This window comes from Eptatretus burgeri, chromosome 7 (assembly GCF_056783735.1).
Source record: "Eptatretus burgeri isolate ZD-2024b chromosome 7, Ebu_testis_v1, whole genome shotgun sequence".
NCBI classification, from domain to species: domain Eukaryota; kingdom Metazoa; phylum Chordata; class Myxini; order Myxiniformes; family Myxinidae; genus Eptatretus; species Eptatretus burgeri.
The window spans coordinates 42,448,850-42,476,584 of NC_140967.1; the positions used below are offsets into that span (position 1 = coordinate 42,448,850).

The 27,735-nt window shown below is 49.0% G+C and overlaps 2 protein-coding genes across 5 annotated transcripts in view; one reads left to right on the top strand and one right to left on the bottom strand.

Annotated features, from left to right (window-relative positions):
• MRPL2 (mitochondrial ribosomal protein L2) overlaps positions 1-6,912 on the bottom strand; it is a 36,530-nt gene extending 29,618 nt beyond the window's left edge. For 2 of the 3 annotated variants that reach the window (XM_085888212.1, XM_085888210.1), the window contains exons 1-2: positions 6,566-6,651; positions 76-372 (exon numbers count right to left, since the gene is read on the bottom strand). In XM_085888212.1, the coding sequence (XP_085744338.1) occupies positions 76-372; positions 6,566-6,587 (319 nt within the window). In that variant the 5' untranslated portion in view covers positions 6,588-6,651. Of the gene's footprint in view, positions 1-75; positions 373-6,565; positions 6,652-6,797 lie in introns of those variants that run through there. The other variant, XM_085888211.1, reaches the window with a different exon arrangement.
• The window catches only part of KLC4 (kinesin light chain 4), a 232,257-nt gene continuing 211,145 nt past the window's right edge, over positions 6,624-27,735 (top strand). Inside the window, exon 1 of one of the 2 annotated variants that reach the window (XM_085888200.1) lies at positions 6,624-6,646. The gene's annotated coding sequence lies outside the window, so the exon portion shown is untranslated. Of the gene's footprint in view, positions 6,647-6,779; positions 6,861-27,735 lie in introns of those variants that run through there. The other variant, XM_085888197.1, reaches the window with a different exon arrangement.

The window sequence follows — 27,735 nt, forward strand, 5'->3', positions numbered from 1 at the left end:
AAACAAACGTTAAGATTTGAAGAAAACGCAACGTGACACTTAAAGATCAACACGAAATGTACAACATAAACACACCCCTCCTGTCTCGGCCGCCAGTCTTGTTTCGACCCTTTGCCTGGATTGTGTACTTGGTACGCAGTTTCCAGATGATCTTGTAGATCCCCAGCGTGGCTGATGTGTGCAGTGAGCAGACACCTGAACACGCATTGTTTTGAGGTGGTACTTGAGGCCTGTGAATCGTCGCAGGACCGACTAGGCAGGCAGCCCACTGTGGTGTGATGGTGGTTGATGTTGAGAAAAGACGAGGAACCACCGATATGTGCATTGATGCAACAGCGCGGCCCAGTGCCGCTACCACCATGGTACTGCACGCTGAGCATCAGGACAAGGAAAAAGCATGGTTTAACACCACCATTTACAGAAGTAAAAGTTTTAAGAATGATTTTCGAAGTCAAACTTCAGAGAATTTCAAACTTTTAATGAGCATTAATGCAAACCTAGAGTATCCAAGTTAAATGCAAATGTCCAAACTTGATTGGTCGAATGCATTTTACTAAATGCTCCTGTACATCATGAAGACTCATCATTATTATTGAAATATTTTTGCATGAACTGTTATCTCAAATAAAATTAAAAAAAAACAAGATAGTTTCCTTGGAAAGCGGAAATAATGTGAAACGTCAAAGTAGTCCAAGTTGTTTTATGATTAATAGCATTTAAATGATACAAGTTAACATTATCAATGAACCTAAAACTCCCGAGGAGCATTTTGTATTGGTGTATTTTATATCAGCCAAATTAACACAGTCAGTGAGGTTAGCAAAGCCAAGCTGGACAGCAAGCTCCTGTTTACACATTTAGATGTCCAAATGCGGGAAAAAAACCAAGGGAGAGAAGGGAAAGGGAAGGGGTGTTATGAGAGAACAAAGTGGAGATGATAGCACAGAGATGAGTGAAAAATGTTGAGAGATGGGGTGAAGGTTTATTTATTTGAATGCAACCAGTGGCTGCTTGACTGCCTCATTTTTCTCGGGTCACAGCTGTGCTGCCAATGCAATGCCCCCTGTTACCAGCACACTGGTACTCTATTTGCTGACCTCAGAAATATGACAGGCTCTGAGTCAACTCGACCTGGTAATAAGTCAACAGCTTGATAGGAGCTTGAACTCATAACCCAAAGGAAGTTACGCCAAGCGCCTTAAACATTAAGCCAACATCAGTCCGAGGGTGATATGATTAGTTGCTCTCGAGGGCAGGTCCAAAACGATTCTTTAACAACAAATTCATCTGTCAGAAACTTATGCTGATAAGGTAACCAATTGTAAAACAAACAAATGGAAGTATGGTCATGGCCAAAAATATTGGCACCCTTGCAGTTTTTTCAAATAATGCACCATTTCTTCCAGAAAATTGTTTGAATAAAAAATATTTTGGTCTCCACATATGTATTTCTTTGGTTTGGAGTGGAACAAAACAAAAATCGCTGAAACTTGAGGGGGAGCACTCGGTAGAGTGCAAAACCTCCGCCGCCAATACTGCAAGTGAACCTGATATCCCATTCATTCAATTTGACGTCAACAGTGCTCACAGAGTTATAGTTTGCAACTTTTACATACTCAATTCATTCGTCATAACTAGATTCCTTGAGACAGAAATTGATTTTACGTGGGTATATCCACCTGAAGTTCCAAAATCAGCCGCAATTATAATTTTGGCATGTTTTTTTTGTTGGAAATCACTTATAACATGTAGAAATGTAAAAAAAAAAATCGAAATTCTGTTGAAAAAAATTTGCAAATTTTTTTTTCTCACAATTTTTTTTTGGGGGGGGGGTGGGGGGTTGGAAATCATTTAAAACATGTAGAAATGCAAAAAAAAAAACGAAATTTTGTTGAAAAAAAAGTTGCAAAAATTTTTTTTCTCACAATTTTTTTTTGGGAGGGGGGGCGGGGGGTTGGAAATCACTTTAAAAAAGTAGAAATGCAAAAAAAAAAAAATTCAAATATTTTTTCAAATTGGCTACCATAGCGGCCATATTGGATTTTGGACCAAGTCCAAAATCTAATGGCATGATCCTTGGACCAGACCTAACCCCCCCCCCCAACAAGTTTCGTCGAAATCCGTCGAGGAGTTTTTCCGTAATACTGTTCACAAACAAACAAACAAACAAACAGAAAGGGGTGAAAACAGTAACCTCCATCCATCTTCGATGGCGGAGGTTAACTCGAAGGGCACTCAGAGCGCATACCTCTGCCACATAATGCCTCATCCACGAGACCATATCAGGCCCAATACATTTTTGAAATATCAGGCTATATATCGTTTTAAGCCCTGACCTCTCAATGGTGAAGATTCATTTTGGAAATAAAAAAATTCAAATAGTCATATCCGGATTCGGATTTTCACCAAAATCAAATCAATTTGTCATGGTCACACACCCAGCCTGTCCATCAAGTTTCATCCAAATCCGTCCGAACTTTTTGAGACATTGTGCTTTATATTAGTTTAGCCAAATCTCTGTCGTGAAGAATCACTTTAAAAATTCTCGTAGTTGGATCCGTATCCGGATCCGAATCTCCACTAAATTCGAATCAGTTCATCTTTGTCACACAACCAACCTGTCCACAAAATGTCATCCGTATCCGTCCACAAGTTTATGAGATATCCTGTACACAGACAGACAAACAAAGACAGGGGGGGGGACATAACCTCCTTCACCTTCGATGGCGGAGGTAAAAATTACTAAATCTTAGCTCATTCCACACAGAAATCGTAAAATGGTCTGGAAAATATTATTAGCACCTTTTAGAAGTTGTTAGAAACAATTAGATTTCAAGCAGGTGATTCTCCTTTACTTTGGAATTGAACTCACCTGTGGTGAGTTGCAGGTGCCTGCAATATAAAAATCACCCAATCAACTAGTTTAAATCGAGAAAAGGAGTCATTTTGCTGTTTTGTGTTACTCTGTGTACTACAATGAGCATAGAGAAAAGAAAGAAAACCAGAGAATTGTCTGAGGAGGTCAAGACACAAGATTGTCGCCAAGCACGGACAATCTATGCCTGGTGTTGGCTTCATGGTTAAGGTGGGCGGGCTTGGGATCCTAGGATCCTGAGTTTAAATCCCACTTGTCTATTGAATCAATACCAGGTGGGGTTGACTCTGCCTGTCATCCTTCTGAGGTTGGCAAAATGAGTGCCAGCTTTCTGGTATACTGTGTCGGAGTGGCGACCTGTCCAGGATTGTCCCCAATAGCCAAGGAGACTGCATCGGCAGCACCAACGCTCTGCATAGAGTATGGTCCCAATGGATGGATGGATGGATGGACAATCTCAAGTCTACAAGTCCATCTGCAGAGACCTTGATTTCCTGTGTCCACCGTACACAATGTTATCAGGAAGTTTTAGGCCAATTGCACTGTAGCCAACCTTCCTGGATGTGGCCACAAGAGAAAACTTGTTAGAAGATTGCAGCGAAGGATCATTCAAATGGTGGAGAAAGCACCTCGATCAACTGCCAAACAGATTTAAGCTGACCTTCAGACGCAAGGTACGACGGTTTCAACTCACACCATCCGTCACCAACTCAATGAAAGGGGGTTCTATAGTCAGAGACCCAGGAGGACCCCACTGCCGAGAGAGAGACATAAGAAAGACCGACTGGAGTTTGCCAAAACACACTTGAACAAGCCAAAATTATTCTGGTAGAATGTCCTGTGGAAAGATGAGACCAAATTAGAGCTTTTTGGTAAACCACATCATCTCTGTTTACAGAAAACAAAATTAAGTCTTCAAAGAAAAGAACACCTTCCCTACAGTCAAACATGGAGGAGGTTCAGTGATGTTTTGGGGTTGCTGTGCTGCCTCTGGCACTGGGTGCCTTGAATCTATGCATGACATTATGAAATCGGTTGCTTAACAAAGCATTTTGGAGCACAATGTTCAACCCAGTGTCAGAAAGCTGAGTCTCCGTCGAAGGTCATGGGTCTTGCAGCAGGACAATGACCCCAAACACACTTCCAAAAGCACCCAAGAATGGTTCAAGACAAAACGCTGGAGTGTTCTGAAGTGGCCAGCAATGAGTCCAGATCTAAATCCCATCGGACACCCGTGGGGAGATCTGAAAACAACAGTTGGGAGAAAGGACTCTTCAAATCTGGGAGAACTGGAGCAGTTTGCACAAGAAGAGTGGGTTAAACTGCCAGTGGAGAGGTGGAGGAAGCTCATTCATGGCTATAGGAAGTGCTTGACTGCAGATATTTTGTCCAAAGACTGTGCTACCAAACATCAAGTTGAGGGTGTCAATAATTTTGTCATTGTCGTTTCTTTTTATTTCCTGATTAAAAAGAATATATGAAGTTCTGTATGAAAAACAAACGGTCGGTCATATTAACAGTGAAATACAGAATTGTGGAGACAAAATACTTCGGTCAATTTGAATGATTTTTCGAGAAAATTGTGAGTTATTTGGAAAAAGTGCAACTGGGTGCCAATATTTTTTGGGCCACGACTGTTCAATCCTTTCCCGACAGGATGGTGCAGAAGTAACACACTTCCCTTGAGCTGTCAAAACTGGGTTTGATTCCTGACCCAACTATGAAAGATCCGGTTGGTACTTAACAGGTTCCCATCATGTGCTGCCTTCTTGGCTGCTGGTTGCATCATTGGTTAGGGGGCACAGCGATGCCGCTGATGCAGTGCCCCTATTACCAGTACACTGGCGCTCATTTCACCGACCTCGGAAGGATGACGGGCTGAGTCAAACCCCCAGTATTAATTTAGTGGCCAGCGTGGCTCAAACTCAAGAAACCGAGGATCCCAAGCCAACACCCGAACCGATAAGCCAACACCAGGCTCCATTTAACAGGTGGAGTGTTTAATCACAAAGTGCTCCGTCCCTTGGATGTATGTTAAGTTGGGTGTCCTGACTGCTAGCACTAGTTGGTTTATGTTCAAGATCCCACGGTGTCTTTCAAGAGTAGGGATTATTTTCTATTTTTGTTGTCATGATCAAGACTCCTGGAAGATCTGGAAATCGGAAATACAGCAAAGTAGAAGAGTGAGTGAAATCAAGTGGAGGGGGGAGAAGGACACATGGGGGAGAAGGACATATGGGGGAGGAGGACACATGGGGGGAGGACACATGGGGGGAGGACACATGGGGGAGGAGGACATATGGGGGGAGAAGGACATATGGGGGAGGAGGACACATGGGGGAGGACACATGGGGGAGGACACATGGGGGAGGAGGACATATGGGGGAGGAGAAGGACACATGGGGGAGAAGGACACATGGGGGAGAAGGACACATGGGGGAGAAGGACACATGGGGGAGGACACATGGGGGAGGACACATGGGGGGAGAAGGACACATAGGGGAGGTGGACACATGGGGGAGAAGGACACATGGGGAGGACACATGGGGCAGAAGGACACGTGAGGGGAGGACACATGGGGGAGAAGGACACATGGGGGAGGAGGACATATGGGGGGAGAAGGACACATGGGGGGAGAAGGACACATGGGGGGAGAAGGAGACATGGGGGGAGAAGGACACATGGGGGGAGAAGGGCACATGGGGGGAGAGGGAGACATGGGGGAGAGGGACACATGGGTGAGAAGGACACATGGGGGAGAAGGACACATGGGGGAGAAGGACACATGGGGGAGAAGGACACATGGGGGGAGAAGGACACGTGAGGGGAGAAGGACACATGGGGGAGAAGGACACATGGGGGAGAAGGACACATGGGGGAGAAGGACACATGGGGGAGAAGGACACATGGGGGAGAAGGACACATGGGGGAGAAGGACACATGGGGGAGAAGGACACATGGGGGAGAAGGACACATGGGGGAGAAGGACACATGGGGGAAGGACACATGGGGGAGGACACATGGGGGAGAAGGACACATGGGGGGAGAAGGACACATGGGGGAGAAGGACACATGGGGGAGAAGGACACATGGGGGAGAAGGACACATGGGGGAGGTGGACACATGGGGGAAAAGGACACATGGGGGAGAAGGACACATGGGGGAGAAGGACACATGGGGGAGAAGGAGATATGGGGGGAGAACAAGCTGCACACAAGTTGAATGAAACAGCAACAGGAAGGGGAAAATGGGGATGAAACAGAAAAGGAGAAAACAAATCAACCTCAAACAAAGCTGAGGGAGTGATGGTTGTTTGTGCCAGGTCTCTTTTCTCTTTTTTTTTATATGGAGAATCAGGAGATTTTTAACGTCTTTGGTTTGATTCGACCGGGGGTCGGAATGGATACAATGGTTGTAGCATCCGCTTGGAGTCTGGAAGGTCAGTGGTTCGAATCCCTGCCGAGTCTTACCGGTCTTTTCTTTTTAAACAGTCCGTGCTGGAGCCTTGCTCGACGTTCAGCATTTACAAGGACAGAGCACGACGCACAAACAACCATCGGTCGGCAATACGAGCGCAAACTTCCAATGACATCTCGGCCTCTTCGAGTCTTTAATTTCCTTGTGAAACAACTCGTGTTATTATTATTATTATTATTATTTTTAAATAACCACAGATCTGTGTGAACATACCGGAAAGCACGGGCGCCGCCATTGTCCTCAACACCTTCCGCTTGGTTTGATTTCGATTTTGGATCGATCTCCTCAATCAAGGTAAAAGTAATTAAAATTATTCTCGCAAACCCAGTGTCTGTTTACAATGATACTTGAATTAGATAAGATTCATTAAATGTCATTGAGGTAAAATGTGCACAATTTGCGAAACCGAACGGCCTTTACATCGCCATGACGGACCATGGAATACCTGAGTCGTGACGGCTGATCGGGGACGAGGAGGCACTTACTTATTTAATATAAACCGGCAAAGGTACCGGCCAGTCAACTCCGGTTCCCTCATCCCTCCTCTCCTACCCCCCCCCCCCCAACACACGCCACCTCTCCCACTACCTCATTCTCACACACCACCTCTCCCACTCCCTCATTCTCACACGCCACCTCTCCCACTCCCTCATTCTCACACACCACCTCTCCCACTACCTCCTTCTCACACACCACCTCTCCCACTACCTCATCACACGCCACCTCTCCCACGACCTCATCACACGCCACCTCTCCCACTCCCTCATTCTCACACGCCACCTCTCCCACTACCTCATCACATGCCACCTCTCCCACTACCTCATCACACGCCACCTCTCCCACTCCCTCATTCTCACACGTCACCTCTCCCACTACCTCCTTCTCACAAGCCACCTCTCCCACTCCCTCATTCTCACACGCCACCTCTCCCACTACTTCCTTCTCACACGCCACCTCTCCCACTACCTCATTCTCACACGCCACCTCTCCCACTACCTCCTTCTCACACGCCACCTCTCCCACTACCTCCTTCTCACACGCCACCTCTCCCACTACCTCCTCACACGCCACCTCTCCCACTCCCTCCTCACACGTCACCTCTCCCACTACCTCCTTCTCACACGCCACCTCTCCCACTACCTCCTTCTCACACGCCACCTCTCCCACTACCTCATTCTCACACACCACCTCTCCCACTACCTCCTTCTCACACGCCACTCCTCCCACTCCCTCCTTCTCACACGCCATCCTCCCCTCCCTCCTCTCCTCCTCCCTTTCTCCTCACACGCCAACCCTCCTCTCTTCTCCCTATCTCCTTACACGCCACCCTCCTCTCCCCTCCCATTTCCTCCTTATACGCCACTCCTCTCCCACTACCTCCTTCTCACAAGCCACCTCTCCCACTACCTCCTTCTCACACGCCACCTCTCCCACTTCCTCCTTCTCACACACCACCTCTCCCACTACCTCCTTCTCACAAGCCACCTCTCCCACTACCTCCTTCTCACAAGCCACCTCTCCCACTACCTCATTCTCACACGCCACCTCTCCCACTACCTCCTTCTCACACGCCACCTCTCCCACTACCTCATTCTCACACACCACCTCTCCCACTACCTCATCACACGCCACCTCTCCCACTCCCTCATTCTCACACGCCACCTCTCCCACTACCTCATTCTCACACGCCACCCCTCCCACTCCCTCCTTCTCACACGCCATCCTCCCCCCTCCTCTCCTCCTCCCCTCCTCCTCAGACGCCAACCCACCTCTCTTCTCCCTATCCCCTTACACGCCACCCTCCTCTCCCTCCCATTTCCTCCTGATACGCCACTCCTCTCCCACTACCTCCTTCTCACAGGCCACCTCTCCCTCTACCTCATTCTCACACGCCACTCCTCCCACTCCCTCCTTCTCACACGCCATTCTACCCTCCCTCCTCTCCTCCTCCCTTTCTCCTCACACGCCCACCCTCCTCTCTTTTCCCTTTCTCCTTACACGCCACCCCCCTCTCCCCTCCCATTTCCTCCTTATACGCCACTCCTCTCCCACTACCTCCTTCTCACATGCCACCTCTCCCACTACCTCATTCTCACACGCCACCTCTCCCACTTCCTCATTCTCACACGCCACTCCTCCCACTCCCTCCTTCTCACACGCCATCCTCCCCTCCCTCCTCTCCTCCTCCCTTTCTCCTCACACGCCAACCCTCCTCTCTTCTCACTATCTCCTTACACGCCACCCTCCTCTACCCCTCCCATTTCCTCCTTATACGCCACTCCTCTCCCACTACCTCCTTCTCACATGCCACCTCTCCCACTACCTCATTCTCACACTCCACCTCTCAAACAGCTCATTCTCACATGCCACCTCTCCCACTACCTCCTTCTCACATGCCAACCCTCTCCTGCCTCCTCCTCACACACCACCCTCCTCCTCCCTCCTCTCCCCTCCCTCCACCTCACGCCAATCTTCCCTCTCCTCACACACCAACCCTCCTCACACGCAAACCCTCCCCCTCCCTCCTCCTCATACCAATGCTTCCTCTCCTCACACCAACCCTCCCCTCCCTCCTCACACGCCACCCCTCCCACTCGCTCCTTCTCACATGCCACTCCTCCCACTCCCTCCTCCTCTTACGCCATCCTCTCCCTCCCTCCTCCCCTCTCCCTCATCCTCATGCCAACCCTCCCTCTCTCCTCTCTCCCTCCTCCTCACATGCCAATCCTCCCCTCCCTCCTCCTCACATGCCACCCCATGCTCCACTCCCTCTGGACTCCCACCCCACGCTCCCCTTCCCTCCGGAACCTCACTCCACGCTCCCCTTCCCTCCGGAACCTCACTCCACGCTCCCCTTCCCTCCGGACTCCCACCACACGCTCCCCTTCCCTCCGGACTCCCACCGCATGCCCCCTTCCCTCCAGACCCTTACCCCATTCCCCCTTCCCTCCGGACTCCCACCACACGCTCCCCTTCCCTCCGGACTCCCACCACACGCTCCCCTTCCCTCCGGACTCCCACCCCACGCTCCCCTCCCTCCATATTCCCACCCACGCTCCCCTCCCTCCAGACTCCCACCCCACGCTCCCCTCTCTCTGGACTCCCACACCCTCCCTCCGGACTCTCACCCCAACCTCCTCCGGACTCTCACCCCAACCTCCTCCGGACTCTCACCCCAACCTCCTCCGGACTCTCACCCCAACCTCCTCTGGACTCTCACCCCAACCTCCTCCGGACTCTCACCCCAACCTCCTCCGGACTCTCACCCCAACCTCCTCCGGACTCTCACCCCAACCTCCTCCAGACTCTCACCCCAACCTCCTCCGAACTCTCACCCAAACCTCCTCATGACTCTCACCCCAACCCCCTCCAGACACGATATCTCAGAAACTTGTGGATGGATTCGGACAAAACCTGGTGGGCACGATGGGTGTGTGACAACGAAGAATTGATTCAATTTTGGTGAAGATCCGAATCTGGATCCGGATCTGATAATTTTTTAAGTCATTCTTCACCATTGAGAGATCGGGCCAAAAACGATTATGTAGCACGATATCTCAAAAATGTGTTGGGCCTGATATGTTCTCGTGGATCAGGCATTGTGTGTCGGAGGTATGCGCTCTCCCGAGTGCCCCTCTAGTTATTTTTGGTGCACTCAATGAAGTTACACTGGGAAAATCAATTGAAAAACAGAACAGTAGAAAAAGTTAAGTTTAATGCTTTGGCAATTTCACATTTTCTTGTGTAAATATGGAGGAGAGTGCACAGCCTTGCCTGAAGCTTATGCAAGATATATGCTTAATTATAAGGATCGGTAATTTCTTCGAATTTTCAGATTTAATTCCAGATCTCAACACTTATTTAGTCCACAAGATCTGATCCGAAAAATTTTTGGAAATCATATTTCGATTATAAACTCGAAGTAATTTGTGAGAGTAGATCGTGTTTCAAAGGCAAGGCATTTTTAGTAGGCTGAATCCAAATGTTGGCGAAGACCCCTGTGAGGTGAAGCTGGGCTGACCAAGGATAATAATCAAACAGAACAACAAGAAAGAACCCAAAGAAGTAAAGAACAAAGATGGAGTCATCAGGAGGACCCTGGATTGGGATTCAGGTTTCAGCTGCTGCTCCTGGTTTTTCCTCCTCCACCCTCAAACCCATCCAGGTGCAGCCAAGTAGTGAGCCTTACAGAAAGTTTTCTGCAAGAATTCACTTCTCCTTAGACGTATAGATAACAAAAGAGAGAAATAGGGAGTAAAAGAGATGAAAGAGAACAAAAAGGCAAGAATTGGAATCAACAAAAGAGGATTATGAAAAGAAATTAGAAAGAAATGTGAAAGGAACAAATGTCGGGAAGCACCATGTTGATTTCAGCAGTTACTCCCCGGGCTCAAATGCAGCAACATGTACAAGCCACCAGAGATCTGTTTCATGAAGGTCGACTTTCATGAAAGTAAACCGGTAATCATCTTCAAAAGGGCTGTTTAAATTTACCCAAGTACCCAGTTTTCATTCATGTATTCCCATTGAGTTCCCTCGTTATCCATGCAACGTTTAGGGCAACTCGGTTTCATGATTTTGGGGGTTAAGGAGGACATACACATACACATACACATACACATACACACACTGACAATTATTATGAGAGACTACCTACGTAATGGAGGTCAAAATTGATTACAGGAAGGAAATAAGTTTAGGAGTAGATGAGAGTGGGGAGTAGAGAAGATTCAGGTGTGTGGCTTGAATGAGGTGGAGAGTTTGAGCAGAGCCCAAGATCTTAATTCAAAGCCAAAAAGCTTTTGGCGGTATTTCAACAGTAAGATAAAGAGGAAGAATAAAATCAGACATCTCAAAAAGGACAATGGATCCCTTGCAACATCAAACCAGGAGAAGGTTGACTTGCTCAATTATAACTTCAGTTTAGTGAATTCTCACTTTTGAGGATCTATCACAGATACTCCAAACCAAAACACAATTCGATGAAGCTGCAATTCCAAAATGCAACCAAAACACAATTCGATGAACTCATTAATTTGGGTACTCAGGGTAACCTTTTGTTTTGGGGTACTTGGGGTAAAATAAGTGACCACTATATTCGTTATTGTTGTGTGTCTGTCTGTCTGTCCTGAGCATAGCTCTGTGGGTTTTGATCCAATCCTGATAAAAAAAATTTTGGTGGGAGGTTTATATCATGATCTAGTTGTGTTTTCCTGAAATTGGGCATGGTGCGCCCATTATGGGCGGAGCCACGCCCAAAAAACGTGTTTTTAGGGGGTAGCCGATTTCAATTTGCATCTTCTCGGGAGTTTGTCAAATCTGGCAGGAGTTTCGGTATTTGGTTAGCCGAATGGCACCTGCACAGCCCCACGGAGCTCGATTTTTCATTTTCGTCCCAAGGTCAAGGTCACAAGGTCACAAACTTAGAAAATTGCGAATTGTGTTTTTAGGGGGTAGCCGATTTCAATTTGTATCTTCTCCTAGGGGGTTTGTCAAATCTGGCAGGAGTTTCGGTATTTGGTTAGCCGAATGGCACCTGCACAGCCCCACGGAGCTCGATTTTTCATTTTCGTCCCAAGGTCAAGGTCACAAGGTCACGAACTTAGAAAATTGCGAATTTTGACATAAAAATCATATGACCGTCTAAACTTTGAGAGCTCGGATGACAATATTTTTTATGCATAATCTTGAGGTCATTCCCCACCTAAAGTCTTGAAACCATTTTGCTCTATCTCGAACAGCTTGCCCGTGGCGCCCCCTTCAAGTTTGTTTTTACGCTGATTTCATCAAAGTATGGATAATCCGAGGAGTGCGAAATGCCATAAAGCCGATATGACGTTATATTGTTCTTGGAATGTTCCAGAGGAAGTTTTGCACCAAAGGTCATAATCCTTGACCTTTGACCTTTAAAGTTCACAAAGGTCAAATTTTCAAAGTTGTGGGAATCGAACCGGGTTTTCGACCTTCTTCGACGAACTAACTCCAATAAGCTATAGCACATATCCTGTTTCCTTATTTTAATGTCCACAACATTGTTTTGGGACCTTTAAAGTTTATGCAAAGGTCAAATTTTGAAAGTTGTTGAACGAAACCAGGTTTTCGACATTTTGCAGCTAATAACCCGTCACTCGTACCACATCATGTTGATCATTTTTATAACTTGGTCAAACATTATCACATTGTCTCATCCTTGACTTCTGAAACATTCTACATCGTCAAATACCACTCGTGAACCATCGTCGTCTTCAGACTTGTTTGCTTTTAAATTTGACCTAGTTCAGACTAAGATTGAAACCCACGCTGACTTGATCACCTGGGACCGGAAGTTACATGGTGAGACTTGAGGGAGCCCCTCTGGGAGCCCTCATGATGTGAAATAGAAAAATTGAAACCCGAGCGATTCTGTGGGTATTGTCTTGTAAAAAAAAAACCAACTTGACATTCATGTGTCAGGTTTTGGAACAATCAGCCAGGAGATAAGTGAGGAGTAGCAAAAATATCAAAAAGTTAATAGACTCAGCTTAATGCTGTGGAAACCAAGGCCTTCAAGATTATTAGAATCTCCCATGCTGAAGCTGAGTCTATGGGCTTATCACTTCACCATCATGGGCAGATGGGTGGTCTCTCTGTCTTCTACCGCCTTCTTTCTGAATCTTGCACCCTCTGCTTTTTCCATGCTTTGTGCCACCCCCCCCTCACCAGGTCTCTGCAGGGCACATATGGTCCACCATCAACCGCCTTTTTGGTGAAACTACTGCTTACAAAGGGAATTCGTGCATTGCATTCTTCCAAGGCCGTCCCTCGGTGTACTGTCGTTGGAGCGGAGGGTGGTAGGCTCTTGACAGAGGAGAACGAAGTGAAGGCCTGCTGGGCCAGTTACTTTGAGCGGTTGTACCAGGCTGATCCAGCAGCTGTCGAGTTGGATGTCAGGGGTGTTACTATCCCTATTGCTGACCCTCCAATCAACTGCGATCCATGTCGTTTGTGGAAACAGACTGCGGTGAACCAGTTGAAATGGGGTAAAGCTCCAGGGATCTGTGGCATCCATGCTGAACTTCTTAAAGCTAGTGGAAATGCTGTATTTGTGTTATTGCATGCAGTTCTGTGCTCTGCTGGAACACAAGCATCGTCCCAACTGATTGGAAGAAGGGCCTTGTTGTCCCTCTCTGGAAAGGGAAGGGTGATTGCCAGGACTGCAACAACTACCGAGGGGTGACGCTGCCCTCGGTGCCGGGAAAGGTGTTTGCTCAGATAATTCTTGATAGGGTTCGCCACCATCTGTTTGAGCACCAGCGTGCAGAGCAGTCAGGTTTTACACCAATGAGGTTAACGATTGACAATATCCTTTCTCTTTGGGTCCTCACCGAATGCAGATGAGAGTTCCGGCAGGGGCTGTTTGCAGCCTATGTTGATCTCTGCAAAGCATTTGATGCAGTGAATTGAGATGCCCTCTGGAGGATTCTTGGTCTTCGTGGGAGGCCACCAAAACTGATCAATGTGATGTCTGAACTACACTCTGCTGCTGAGAGTGGTGAGATGTGGTAATACCATGTCCCACTTATTTCCAGTTGTTGCTGGAGTTCGTAAAGGGTGTTTACTGGCCCCCACACTTTTCAGCGCTTGTATGGACTGGATTCTGGGGAGGATGTCGGAGAGATCAAGCTACGGTGCATCGATTGGGAATGTCAAGATCTCTGACATCGATTTTGCAGATGATGCAGTCATCTTTGTGGAGACTGGATATCCTTTTTGGGGAACGAGGAGTCGGAGCTACTGGGATTACGCGTTTCCTGGGTCAAAATGGAGATCCAGGCTTTCAATGACAACTTGGATGCTGCTATCTTGTCTGTACCTGTTCGTTGTGAGGATGTTGAGGACATTGAGAGATTAATTTGCCTTGGCAGTGATATTCATGTCTCTGCTGGCTGTGAGCCAGAGGTCAATAGACATCTGGGTTGGGCCTGGGGAGTCATGGAGTCACTGCATCACGGGGTGTGGCACTGCTGGCACTTGTGCAGGAGGACAAAAGTCCGAGTCTTCAGGTCCTTGGTGCTTCCAGTTTTGCTCTACGGATGTGAGACTTGGACTTTGACCAGGGATCTGAGATGGAGACTTTATTCCTTTGGTGCCAAGTCTCTTCAGAGAATCCTTGGCTATCCCTGGTCTGAGTTTGTGTCCAATGAGCGGTTGCTGAGGGACTCCAATGAGATTTGTTACCTGCATCATCTTGAGCATCAGCTGCAGCTGTATGGACATATGGCTTATTTTCCTGATGCTGATCCTGCTCACCAGATTCTCTCTGCGAGGGAGCCTTGTGAGTGGAGGAGGCCAATGGGCCAACCATGTGCCTCGTGGTTGCAACAGATTGATCAGCATCTCAAGGAGATGGGGGTGGGCCAGGCATATGCCTGGGAGATGGTGAGTTGGAGGTTCCTGCAGTACCGGCGGAAAGTGGATGCAGCGATGCGCTGCTTCGACGCATGCTCCCATACCTGACCTGACCTTACATAAATCCAGGATCACTGCTCACCTCCACTCATTTGTTCCTCTTTTACCACCTGTGGAACCAACTTCCACATGTCTTCAATCTCATTCTTCCTTCCAGGTCCTCAACACCGCTGTTCACTACCATTTCAGTTTGCTCCCAATCCAAAACCGTGATCTATTTCTACCCTTGTTAACCCACCCCAGTCCCTCCTCCATCAAAATTTCCAGTGTTCCCTCTTTGGAGTTTCCTTCTGTATCCATCTTTTCCACCCCATGCATCATCTTGTCTTCCCCATGCATCTTTTCCACCCTATGCATCCACTTCTGCCACCCATTCCTCTCCACATCCTTTGTTTGTCCATGTCTTCAAGTTTGTTTTCCCCCTTTCTCGACTGTTCCTTTTGCATCCTGTCATGTCCGGATCCATTCAGTTTACTAGCCCTTCCTTGAGCCTCAACTATGTGTACAAAATAAAAAGACTGCTTGAGAAAACCAGGTCATCTGCCATCAAGCAACACTTATTCTGTTGGCTCAAGGCTTTCCTCCCAAACAATTCAGCAAAAACCACACCCATCCACAAGAAGGGTGCAAAAACAGACCGTGCCAACTATAGACTAGTGAGCTTGCTTCCAATTATGTACAAGCAAAGTCATGGAATCCATCATTGCTTTTGATAATAAAAATTTCCCCCTGTTTTCAAAGTTTGATTTCTGACCTTCGGTTTGGATTCCATCCCAGTCAATCAACTCTGTACATACTTCTTCTGCTCTCTCAGCAATGGTTGGAGGCCCTCAGTCAAAAAGGAATGGTTAGAACTGTCTCCCTGGACACATTTCAGGTATTCGACAAAGTCTGGCATCCTGCTTTGCTTGCAAATTGCTCTGCTTATGGCATTGAAGGCCATCTTCATTCATGGATTTTGGATTTCCTCCACTCACACAGTCAACATATTGCCATCAATGGAACCCTCTCCTCCCCTCTTCTTGTCAAGGCTGAAGTTTTCCAAGGCAGTGTTTTTGGCTCTATTCTTGTTCGTCATCTATAAAAATGCCATCTCTGATGCTGTAGAAACCCTCTCTTCTTTTATCAGATGACTCCACATTGTGTCGTGGAGTACCCATCCCTCTATTTGGGAAACAGCAATTGTGCATCTCTCTCCTGATCTGGAAATTATTAGATTCTGGTCCTATAAATGGAATATGTCCTTAAAATCTTGGAAATCTCAATCACACACTCTCTGGAATGATCGTCAGATGAACCTACCTATCTACGGGGTGTCCCATAAGTCGATAAACCCCTTTTGCCGAGCTGTAGATCACGAAATATTTGATGTAAACGCACGTTTCTGGCATCAACATTTAGCTTTGGCATCAGAATAGAGATGGTGCTGCTTAAGACCCGGTCACACCTTGACGTTTTAGCCAGCGATGGCAACGTATTAAAATGTATGTAAAACGCTGGCTTACGTTGAACTTTTGATGTTTTTTTTTAAGATTCGGACGTATTCATAGCGACTTGGTCTTATGTATAACGCATTGGTAACGGACACAGAACGTTTCGTTGTGTTATAGATAACTTATACCAACGAATGCTGAACCTGTTGTCGGCCGACACAACCGATGCCCACCGATAGTCTAACTTAGGCATAGTGCGTTGCACGCATCGCCGACGATGTCGTGACGTAGCCTATTAAAAGGCTGACGCACAACAATTCGAATCATAACTGCCGTAGAAATGGAAGTGTCAACATCGCGGTCACACCTTGGCGATCTTGCCAGCGTATGCCGACCTAAGAAAAATGTGTCTAAAACGTTGGGGCACGTCAAATACGGTATGAGTAAGTTTGGTATACGTGAGTAGAATGCTAAAGCACGCTATCATACGTCGTAGTAAGTAGAGTACGTCAAGAAATTTTAAACATGTTCAAAATTTTACGACGTACTCGGCGTATGACACACGTTCCGCATGCGATGGGGATAAGTTTTACACACGTCCACAAAGGCTACTTATAAGCTACTCATCAGTCGAAACACGTCGCGGTAATGTCTTTTTTACGCGAAACTTATTTCTAACTTATGTTTGACGTGCTTTGAACCAATTCCTCACGTCGTCCCAACACACATCGACGTATGTAGACGTATTCCAATGACGTCTTCCGGTCGACAAAAAAAAAAAATGAACGTGTTTCTAGCTTACAACTGCCATATAAAGACGTGTTCCCAGCGGTTTTGGGAATTGGTATATAAAAATGGTGTTCATAAAAGGGGAACCCAACAGTGTTTTCGAGTCCTTTTTGAGTCGATGTCCATGTCAGCAGTAACAGTATCAGTATCAGTATTAGTATTAGTAGTAGTATTAGTATTAGTTTGTTCATGTTGGCAGTAGTAGGTGAGTGTGAGGGGGAGGGTGTGGGTTATGATGGATCGTCCTTGCGTTTAACGATTTTACGATTTAAATGATAAATTCAACGATTTAAATGGCTGCATATCCACTATTGAAAGTAGACGCTTGCGCTCAACAATTGGATTTTTTTTACACTCAACGACTTTTAAACGGTACCACTCAGCTATTTTCATTGTTTACAATGAACGATTTAAATTGCTGTCACTCGCCTTTGTTTTTTGACGCTGGGGTTTGGAAATTTGAAGCGTTTCTTCTGAACGTGTTAAAACGCTCAAACTCGACTATTTTAAATAGACGCTGCTGATGGACAATTGGAATCATAGCCAAGCTAGACATCGAAGTGTGAACATCCTCGTCATGCCGAAGACAAGTTTGAAGAATGCTGCAAATAAGTGTCCTGGCCGTGGCCGTGGACGCTGACGCAAGGACGATCCATTATACCGACGTCTTTCAGCCTATGAGTAACTTAAAAGTAACATCTGTCGATGTGTGGCAACGATCGCGTAACGTGCCAACAACACGTTAATCATAGGTTAGAAATAAGTTTCGGGTACGCTAAACATTACCTCGGCGTGTCTCAACTTATGATTAACTTACAAGTAGCATGTGTTGACGTCTGTCAACGATCGCAGACCGTGCATACAACTTGTGGCCAGCGTAGCGGAACGTGTGAGTCATACGCCGGCATACGTCGTGAAATTTCAAGCATGAAAAAATTTGAGGACAACCGAAAAGTACAACGTTTAAAGCCAACGTACAACGACGTATGGCAGTGTTTTTCAGCATGCTCTCAATGTTATCAAAACTTACCCATAACGTATTCAACGTGTGCCAGCGTTTTAGAAAAAAAATTCAAAAATCGGCATACGTTGGCTAAAACGTCAAGGTGTGACCGGGCCTTTACCCTATGCATTTGGCCCTTTAAAAATAAATAAATAAAAGAATGTGCAACCAGATAGCAATTGTCTCTCAGCTCTGAAAGAGCAAAATCCATAATCTTGATAATCATAACAAGAACCAGACATACACCTTGGACACCTTACATCTTCGAGAACATGATTGAAGAAAGGGCCCTCGACATCATAATTTTGAATGAACTGACCGTCCACAGGCATGTGTCCATGGCAGTGAACCGTAGAAACCAAACTCGAGGCCGTGTTCACGAGAGCATTCACCCACATCAACTTGAAAACCCTCATGCCCATATTCAAGACCTTGGTTAGCCCCTCTTTGGAATATGGAATCCAGCGGATACCAAGGATGCAGACAAAGGCTGAGCGAGTCCAAAGATGTGCCACTAAATTAATCGCTGAATGATCTGACCTCCCATACCAAGAGAGGCTGATCAAAGAATCTCAATCTGTACTCCCTGTCTTACAGCAGACTTCGTATATGGACATCATCCAGACCTACATAAGCTGGAATACATGGGATCGACAGGATCAGCTCACAATACTTTTCTTCACCCCAGGAACGTACAATGTGGGGACATTCGAAGAAATTGCACATGACATGATGAGAAGTCAACTGAACACAAGGAGTCACTGCTTTATTCGGAGAGTAGCAGGAGCATGGAGGAGCATGGAACAGCCTCCTCCGTGTAGTTGTAGAGTTCCCCCGTCACTACCATCAAGAGGGGATTAGACAGACATTGCGAATGGGAAGGTATGAGATTGGCCTTAAGCTAATTCTCAACATGCACCATCCATCACATCATCATCATCACACCATTTGAAAGCCTTTATCCCTGAGCAGGGGTCAGCTTTTTGCAGGCTCCAATCATGGTATCCTTTCTTGTGGCAATATTTTTGTGGCCGGATTCCCTTCCTGACGCCAACCCTTTTGTTGCCCTCGACCCTGCAGGGATAATTACCAGGATACTGGTGCTCATTTTGCCGAACTTCGGAAGGATGACAGGCTGAGTCAACCCCCCTGATGCTAACTCAGTGGCCAGCGGGGCTCGAACTCAGGACCCCAAGGATCCCAAAGCCACCGCCTTAACCACTGAGCCACACCAGGCTCATATGCACCATCCATCACGAAATATGTTTAAATAGTTTCACCACGTGTTCAGATGTCGAGAGAATAGCAGGAGATTAACAAGAATTTCCCCTCTACTCCTGTTTCCCACAAATGATGACAATACATGCTCGGAGTCATCAATTCCACCATATTTGCGTACATAATAAATAGATTGCCTTCATGTAGTACTCACACCAGAAATCGTGAACAGTTTTTAAGAAGATGAGACACATTGTTCGATCATCATTTAAGGCACTCGGGGTGGGGGCCTTGGTCCATCGGACCAAATTTTCAAATAATAATAATAACCAAAATAATAATAATTGGAAGACTTTCGGGGTCTTGGTGGTCTTAAAGGGTTTCAAAGGTCGAAGGGGTCTCAGCAGTTTAAATAAGGGTCAAAATGTACAGCTTGCCATCAATGGATTTCACTGAGAAAATGACGTATTATATTGAACAATAATATAGTACGTCATAATTCAAGAACCAACAAAGTCCCAAATTTGTGGTGATACGAAGTTCAGTCTAATTTAAGTAACAATTAGTAATTAAGAGTAAACATGAAGAGAACAAGGCTGTTTATTGTTGTTTTATAACATTGATGTGTGTATGTATATGTGTGTATATATATATATATATATATATATATATATATATATATATATATATATATATATATATATATATATATATATATATATATATATATTGTTGCGGTTTTCGCGCCCGCCGGCGTGCGAACGGCCACGTAACTCGAATCGCGGCACGTCGCCCACCGGACGGACAATCCAGTCGTGACCCTCTCGGACTAACGCCGGGAACCAGTCACGGGTGGACCTTTCGGTCTCACCGCGATCGAGCCATCAGCCCCCGCGTGGGATAGGGTTGCTCGCCAAATTCGAACTACCTAAGTACCCACGCGGAGGGTAGACCGGGCGATCGCACCTCGCCGCAGGTCGACTTCGGACACGGGCCACTTAAGCGACCCGTTCCGTACTATCAGAATAACCGAAGCGGTGTTATCGTCGACCTCGACGGTTCGATTAATTATCGGGCGTATTCAGCCCACTACCAACCCTTTACGTGAAGCAAGATGGGGATTCAATGGGGAAAAAGACGAAGCGAAGCGGGAAACAGTTCAACAATAAAGCACATTTATTCTCGGCACACGGGAAGCACACAAATACAATTCCACCAAATGCACACAAAAAAGAAAACACAATTCCATTTACACAAAAAGCAAACATAAAAGTGAAAACACAGTGCAGAGCTAATACCGACTACCGAGCACACGGCAACACTTATACAATTCTACCTCACAGACGGCGCCGACAACACATACCCAAAACCAAGGAAAAGAAATCCCCCAAGAATGAGGTAGGCCTGGGGCCGAGACCTGGTCGGGCCTACCCGTCTGGTGATGAGACGCGGAGCGGCGATGGCCCCGCAACCCGCGGGCCTCGTGGACAGTGCCTGGCAGGGGGGTGGGAACGGGGCCCCCTTGGTCGCACTATCTCAGCGCGGGGGGAAACAGGAGGGGGAGTTGCTGATGCTCGGGGTATAGAGGATCTTTATTATGTGCGACGAGCGTCTCCACCTCGGCCAGGTCGCGCTGCCGGCCTCCCTCGGGCGCGCAGCTCCTTGCACGACGCGAGCACCCTTCGTCCGACTCGCCGCCTCTCCACAGCTCGTCCCCTCCGTTCCGACTCCAACGCACACGACGAGCAGCTCCACCGCCCGCGAAGTCTTGACTCTCTGTTCCGACTCCTTCGCCTCGTTCCGACTCCTTCGCCTCCGTTCTGCTGACTCTTTCGCTCCGACTTTTACGACTCGTTCCGACCTTTACTACTCTCGTTCTGCTGACTCTCCCTCGTTCTCTCTTGCGACTCTCCGACCCCTCGTTCTCGTTCTGCTGACTCTTTCGCTCCGACTTTTACGACTCCTTTGACTGACGAACACCGTCCTTTTATCCCCCCGTAACTTCGCCTTTGACCCCCTCCCTTTGACCTTTCAACTCGCTCCCCATTGGCCCGAGAAAAAGTGGGCGTGAAGGCTTTTTGATCCACAAATTTGCATATATCGATCGCCCTCGCTCACCGATTGGACGGCAAAAAGTGGGCGTGTGTCGTTTTGGATCCGTTTTTGAAGCAGAAAATCCGTGGTTTTGTACACGCTGTTCCACGTGCGCTCTGCATGAGTCCAGCATCGGTGCCCATGAGTGGCGCGAGATGACGGTGATGCGATGGTGGCAGTTGTGACGGTAAAGGTCGTGGCGGTTGTGGTGAAGCGGTGGTTGTGGTCGGTGGTTGATGTTGTGGTTGTGATGGTGGCGATTGGTCCAAAATAAAGATAGTAAAAGAAAAACGGCTATCCTGAAGAGTCGCAGCACGTATAAATGACATGTATTCCCACTAGACAACGGGTTTGGGCCTAACTACACATGCACTTACCGAGATACCTCACCTAAGGGACCTGAATGGTGGTTTGCGAATCTGGTAACCACAACACTACCCCCTTCCCTTTTTACAGACTCGTCCCGAGTCGTCAAATTTTCGTGTGCCATCATGTGTAGTTTTCCCCTAGTACATTTTACCTACGGATCCCTGAGTGCGACATTCATGGTATTCGTGTCCCCAAATAAATAACCTGAGGGCTGCGTAACTACCTAAACAAACTCACTCACACGGACGACTTAAATAAAATTGCCGGCGCTAAGACAAACATGCCGGGGGCGCACTCATATGTACAGTACATCTTACCTTAACTTACAAATTTTACACTAAACCATGGCCCAGGATCATTGAACTCTGCAAAAAGAAAGCAGTTAGCAGGGAGCCAGGCTGCCCACATGCAGTCTCTGGCTCAAACAATGCAGGTGACAGGGAACGTGGCTGGCTGCTCACACGCAGTCCAAGGCCTTCCCTTTTGAACTGAACTCAGTGAACCACAACGGTGCTTGGGCTGCACAACGCAGTCTCCGTGCCAGCTCAAGTGGCACACGCAATGAGCACAACGAATGGATGCATGAACGCAAACACGGTGCACGGGCCGCCACTGCAGGCCCGTGTTGTAGCTGCCAACAGGGCAGTTCTTGCAGCTTGCAAACTGTTGCCTTGCGGATCCTGGCGCACATGGAAATGAACAGGGGGGGGCAAAGCAAAATTGAACGGGGCTGGTGAACAGGGGCAGTGGGCATGGCATGGCAAAGGCAGCAGGCAAACGCAGCCCGCAGAAGAAGGCCGCTGCAGGCAAACACAGCCGGCAGATGAACTGGCCGGCACAGGCCTTGAAGAAAAACAGCCAGCAGATGAACTGGCCGGCACAGGCCCTGCAGCAAAACAACAGCTGCCGATGAAGTTGGCCGGCCTCCGCCTTGAAGCAAAACACGGCCAGCCGATGAAGTTGGCCAGCCTTTGCCGTCAGTGGAAGTTGGTGGAGGGAGTGCGGTGGTGCTGGCCACTTGGAAGGCGGGCTCGGACCCTACCTACCCGTCTCCCTCCCAACCTATCGCCTTTGCCTGTCACTGTACATACCCACTCCCTTAATTTGTCAAACCCCAATTTAGCCCCAACTTATTTTTTTGTTGTTTTTATTTTTACTTCCCCACTATAAATCGTCCCCTAACCCCCTTTATCGTCCTTGTTCGGCTAACCTATCCTGTCACCTAGCCTACTCCCAACCCCTACGTTCCCTTCCCGGAGGGGAATAAGGGAGAGCTTTGGTCCTGTGTCGAGGCCCAACGAAGCCTCAGAATGGCCTCCCCAGAGTTCGGCGATCTTAACACCAAGTGGGTCCAGCGGCCCACAACGACAGCGAGGGGATGGATGGTGCGGAGGGGTACATCTCCTAATCTACCCTATCCATTTAACTGTTAAACTACCCCGGGGCTTTCAACAAGCGCCTCTCGCTTAAACTATTGGTTCTAACAACCCAGATTCCCGTCGCCTGTGTTGGTGTCCTCACAATTTCGGGCCTCGCCCCCACTTTTCTCTCCGTGCCCTCACACGGTCTCCTGGCTGGGACACGTGGCTCCCTTTGGCAGGCACGACCCTCTGCCGATTCTCCCGCTATGGCACCCCCGGGCACTACACTGCCTCCGAGCCTACCAGCTCCCTAACACCGGGGAGTGCCCCCATGGCACCTCCCCTGAAACGCACACGTGGCAGGCCGGCCTCCCGGGCCCCTTTCCGAGGGTCACCCGTGCCCACTGCACTGCCCACGCGGCTAATGGCGCCCCGGGCCCCCGCACCAAGCAGGCGCACCCGTGCCCACTACTCTATCCCGGCCCCCCATGGGCCCATGGCCTACCACGGCCGACTAGCCTGGTGCCCGGGGTACCCACTCAGCGATACTCACCTTTCGCAGCCACGCTCCCAAGCCCGTCAACAGGGCTCCTGCACCCCTCCAAATGGGTCTCGAGCCTACTTTCCCACCAACAACAAAACGACCTCCGTTTTGTAAATTTGACTAACCCCCTAACTCACTTTATACTGACCCCGGGGTCCCTTGGGCGGGAGTCACTCCTCCCCCCAATCACTCATCGCACCATGCATTCCCCATTCACTCCACACACAGACCCGCTGGCCTCACTCACTCACCAAGCACATGCTTCCACCTCACTCAACATGTCTTCACCTCATAACTCACCAACTCTTCAACACACACACCACTGAACTCTACCATTCTTCTAACTACATCCCCTAACTAACTCGTGCTCCCACGTCGTCCCTTAAACTATAGCACGTTCCTTTTAACACTACGTAGCTAAGCTACGTCCCCTCTACACATTCATAAGTCTGTCTCTGTCTCCAAATAATCCCATTAATCAATTTCCCAGGGGGGGAATTTCCTCCCTTCCTACTGGGCTCGTGAACTCGTCGCAAGACTCTGAGAGCCCTGCGCCTCTGCGGGAGCGGCTGTTCCAGCACCGACTCCTCCGGCAAGACATATCCATGAGGGCGTAAGGTCGCCCTTGTAAGGCCTCAGGCGGTCCGCGTGGACGATCCGAGGAGGCTCGTGGTCCCATTTTAATTTTTAGGACCACGTCACTGACTTGCGCCAGGACAACCCCCGGGCCCTGCCAAGGTGAGGTGAGCTTCGGGCATCTGCCTCTTCCTTCGCCGGGGGTTAAAGAACCAAATCTTTGCCCCCCGGTGGGTATTTGCTCACCTGGCTCCGGTGGTCGTACCTGCGCTTCATTTTTATGCCCGTCTGTTGGAGCTGGTGTCGTGCGTTTGCGTGTACCTTCTCCAAGTCCTCCTCCAACCGACGGGCATTGGCCCCCCCCGGGGGCCCATCAAGCCACTCAGGCGTCGGACCGCACAATAAATCGACGGGGCTTCTCAGCTCCCGTCCATACATCAACAGCGCCCCGGACTACATGCGGTAGACCCGTGCTGGGACGCGCGATAGGCCATCAGGAGGTACGGAAGGTGTTCGTCCCAGTCCTCCTGGTTAGTGGCGGTGAAGAGGGCCAACTGTTGGACCAGGGTCCTGTTGAACCTCTCCACCATGCCATCAGACTGTGGTCTCAGGGGCGTTGTCCGTGTTTTTCGAATTTCCAGGAGCCTGCACACCTCTTTTAGTAATTCACTCTCAAAATTTCGTCCCTGGTCCGTGTGCAGCTCCTGCGGGCTCCCATACCAGCATGTAAATCCTTCTACGAAGGCCTTGGCCACAACCCCTGCTTCCTGGCTGGGAAGGGCAAAGGCTTCTGGCCATTTGGTGAAATAGTCCATAATTACGAGGACGTACTTATTACCCTGGCGAGTGGGGGGCAGTGGTCCCAAAATGTCCATGGCCACTCGCTCCAGGGGAGCCCCAACCTGATGTAGTTGGAGTGGGGCCCTCATCCTCTGTGGCGGTCCCTTTTTTGCAGTGCAGGCGTCGCATGCTCGACACCAGTCCTGTACATCGCGCCCCATGTTAACCCAATAGAACCGCCGGCGGGCCCGAGATTTTGTTTTGGTCCTGCCCAAATGGCCGCCGGCGCGGGTACCGTGCACCTGTTTCAAAATTTGGGTCTTAAACCCATCAGGGACTATCACCAGCCAAGAAGTTTGTTCAGAAGGAATCTCCACCCACTTGCGATACAAGATGTTGTCCCTCATTTCTAGGGTCCTCCACTGAGCCCAGTATGCCTTTGTTCGCGCCCCGAATGGGGCGATTTCCTCCCCACTGGGCCTCCTGTTTTCCTGGACCCATTTGTACACTGGCCCTAGCACGGGGTCTTCCCGCTGGGCCGTGCTCCATGCCAATCCACCAAATTCCTCTCCTGCGGTTAGTGGCAAAGTTGGGCCTACCATCCGGGCCGCACGGACTGGGAGTTTCGGGGAGGCGTCTGCCAATTGGTCCCTCTCCTCATGTCTCGTACAATATTTGCAGTTTTCCCTCAGACAGGGGCGTCGAGAGAGCGCATCGGCATTCCCATGAGCCTTACCGGCTCTATGGACCACACTGAAATCGTACTGCTGCAATTTTTCCAACCACCTTGCAATTTGGCCCTCTGGTTCCTTGAACCGTAAGAGCCATTGCAAGGAGGAATGGTCAGTTCGAACCAAAAATTTCCTCCCGTACAAGTACGGGTGGAAATGGCCCACGGCAGACAGCATAGCCAATAGTTCCTTACGAGTTACGCAATAATTTCGTTCGGGCTTACTCATGGCCCGACTGTAATACGCGATCACTCTTTCCACGCCCCCCTGTGTCTGAGACAAGACTGCTCCCAATCCTTCCTGGCTTGCATCCGTGTCCAGGGTATACATCCCGTCATCGGTGGGGTATGCTAAAACAGGTGCGGATGTCAAACACCCCTTTAATTTGAGGAAGGCCTCCTGGCACTCCTCCTCCGTCCACTAGTCTCAACCCCTTCTCCGTCAACCGGTGAAGTGGCCTGGCTATCTCCGCAAAGTATGCCACGAAACGCCGGTAGTAGGAGCAAAGTCCCAAATAGCCCCGCACCTGTTTGACAGTTGTAGGTACGGGCCACTCCTCTACCGCTGTAATTTTTCCGGGGTCGGTCTTCACCCCCTCGCGGCCTATCACGTGTCCGAGATAGGCCACCTCTGTCGCGAACAAAGTGCATTTCTCTGGGCTCAATTTCAGCCCTGCCTGCCTGAGGTGCCCAAACACCTGGTCCAAATTGGCTATCTCCTGGGTGAATGTTTTAGCGTGTACCAGGACGTCATCCAGATACACCAGGCATGACTGCCACGGCATGCCGCCGAGTACACGCTCCATCAGTCTCTCAAAGGTGGCGGGGGCGTTACACAAACCGAACGGCATCACAGTGAACTGATACAGTCCCTTCCCTGTGGAAAATGCCGTTTTCTCCTTCCCCGTCTTATCCATCTCCACCTGCCAATACCCACTCTTGAGGTCCAAAGTTGAGAACCATTTAGAGCCTGCAACGGCGTCGAGGGTATCGTCAATTCTAGGCAGGGGATAGGAGTCTTTGAGTGTCACGTTGTTCAGCTGGCGATAGTCCACACAGAAACGCGTGGTCCCATCCTTCTTTTTAACCAGCACAACTGGTGACATCCAAGGACTTCCCGAGGGCTCGATGACACCTGCATTGAGCATCTTTTCAACCTGTTCATCAGCCTCCTCTCTTTTGCTCCATGGGAGCCTTCGAGCAGGCTGACGGACAGGCCGGGCCCCATTGGTGTGGATCTGATGTTGCACCAGGCCCGTACGTCCAATATCCTCGGGTGACAAGGAGAAGATCCCGATGTGTCGGTCGACCAGCTTGTATAAGGCCTCCCGCTGGGCCTCCTCCAAATCTACACTACTCCGATTTACCATCTCACAAATGGGACCGGGCCAGTTCCTAATCGAGTCTGGAGACTCCTTCTGGGGCCGGTCCGGCTCGACGTTATCGTCCCTCAGCTCTGCGACCTCTTTTACTGGGATGCAATCTGCCACCTTCGTGCCCTTCCTGATAGTGCGTGGTTCCGTGCTAACATTTATCACCCGTACGGGCACTACTGGCCCGTCGGTACTTACCAGGGTGCGGCCCACGACTAAGCCCGGGGTTGACGGCCCTGCCGGTAGTTCCGCTAGGCCGCAGGGGCCCTGCCACGTTGGGGGTGCTCGCCACCGGGCCGGGACCACCGCCTCGGCACCCGGGGGAATGACCACGGAGTCAGGAGCCTCCAGCTCCACCCTCTCATCCGTGCTCACGCCTCCTAACGGCAACTCCTCACCACCCAACTGCATGACCCCCCGGCCCAAGTCGATCTTACAACCACCGGCCGTCAGCACATCCAACCCTATTAGACATGGGTCGTACACCTCTGCCACCCAAACCTCTATCTTGGTTTTCACAATGCCCAATTTAAACGACACGAAACCACGTCCTATGATAGGGGCCGTTGCCCCGGTAGCTAGCTGCAAACTATGGTTTTGCAGACGGTGGATCTCATCCCAACCGTCTACACTCGAATCAAGGACCACAGGGCTGATGATCGTGG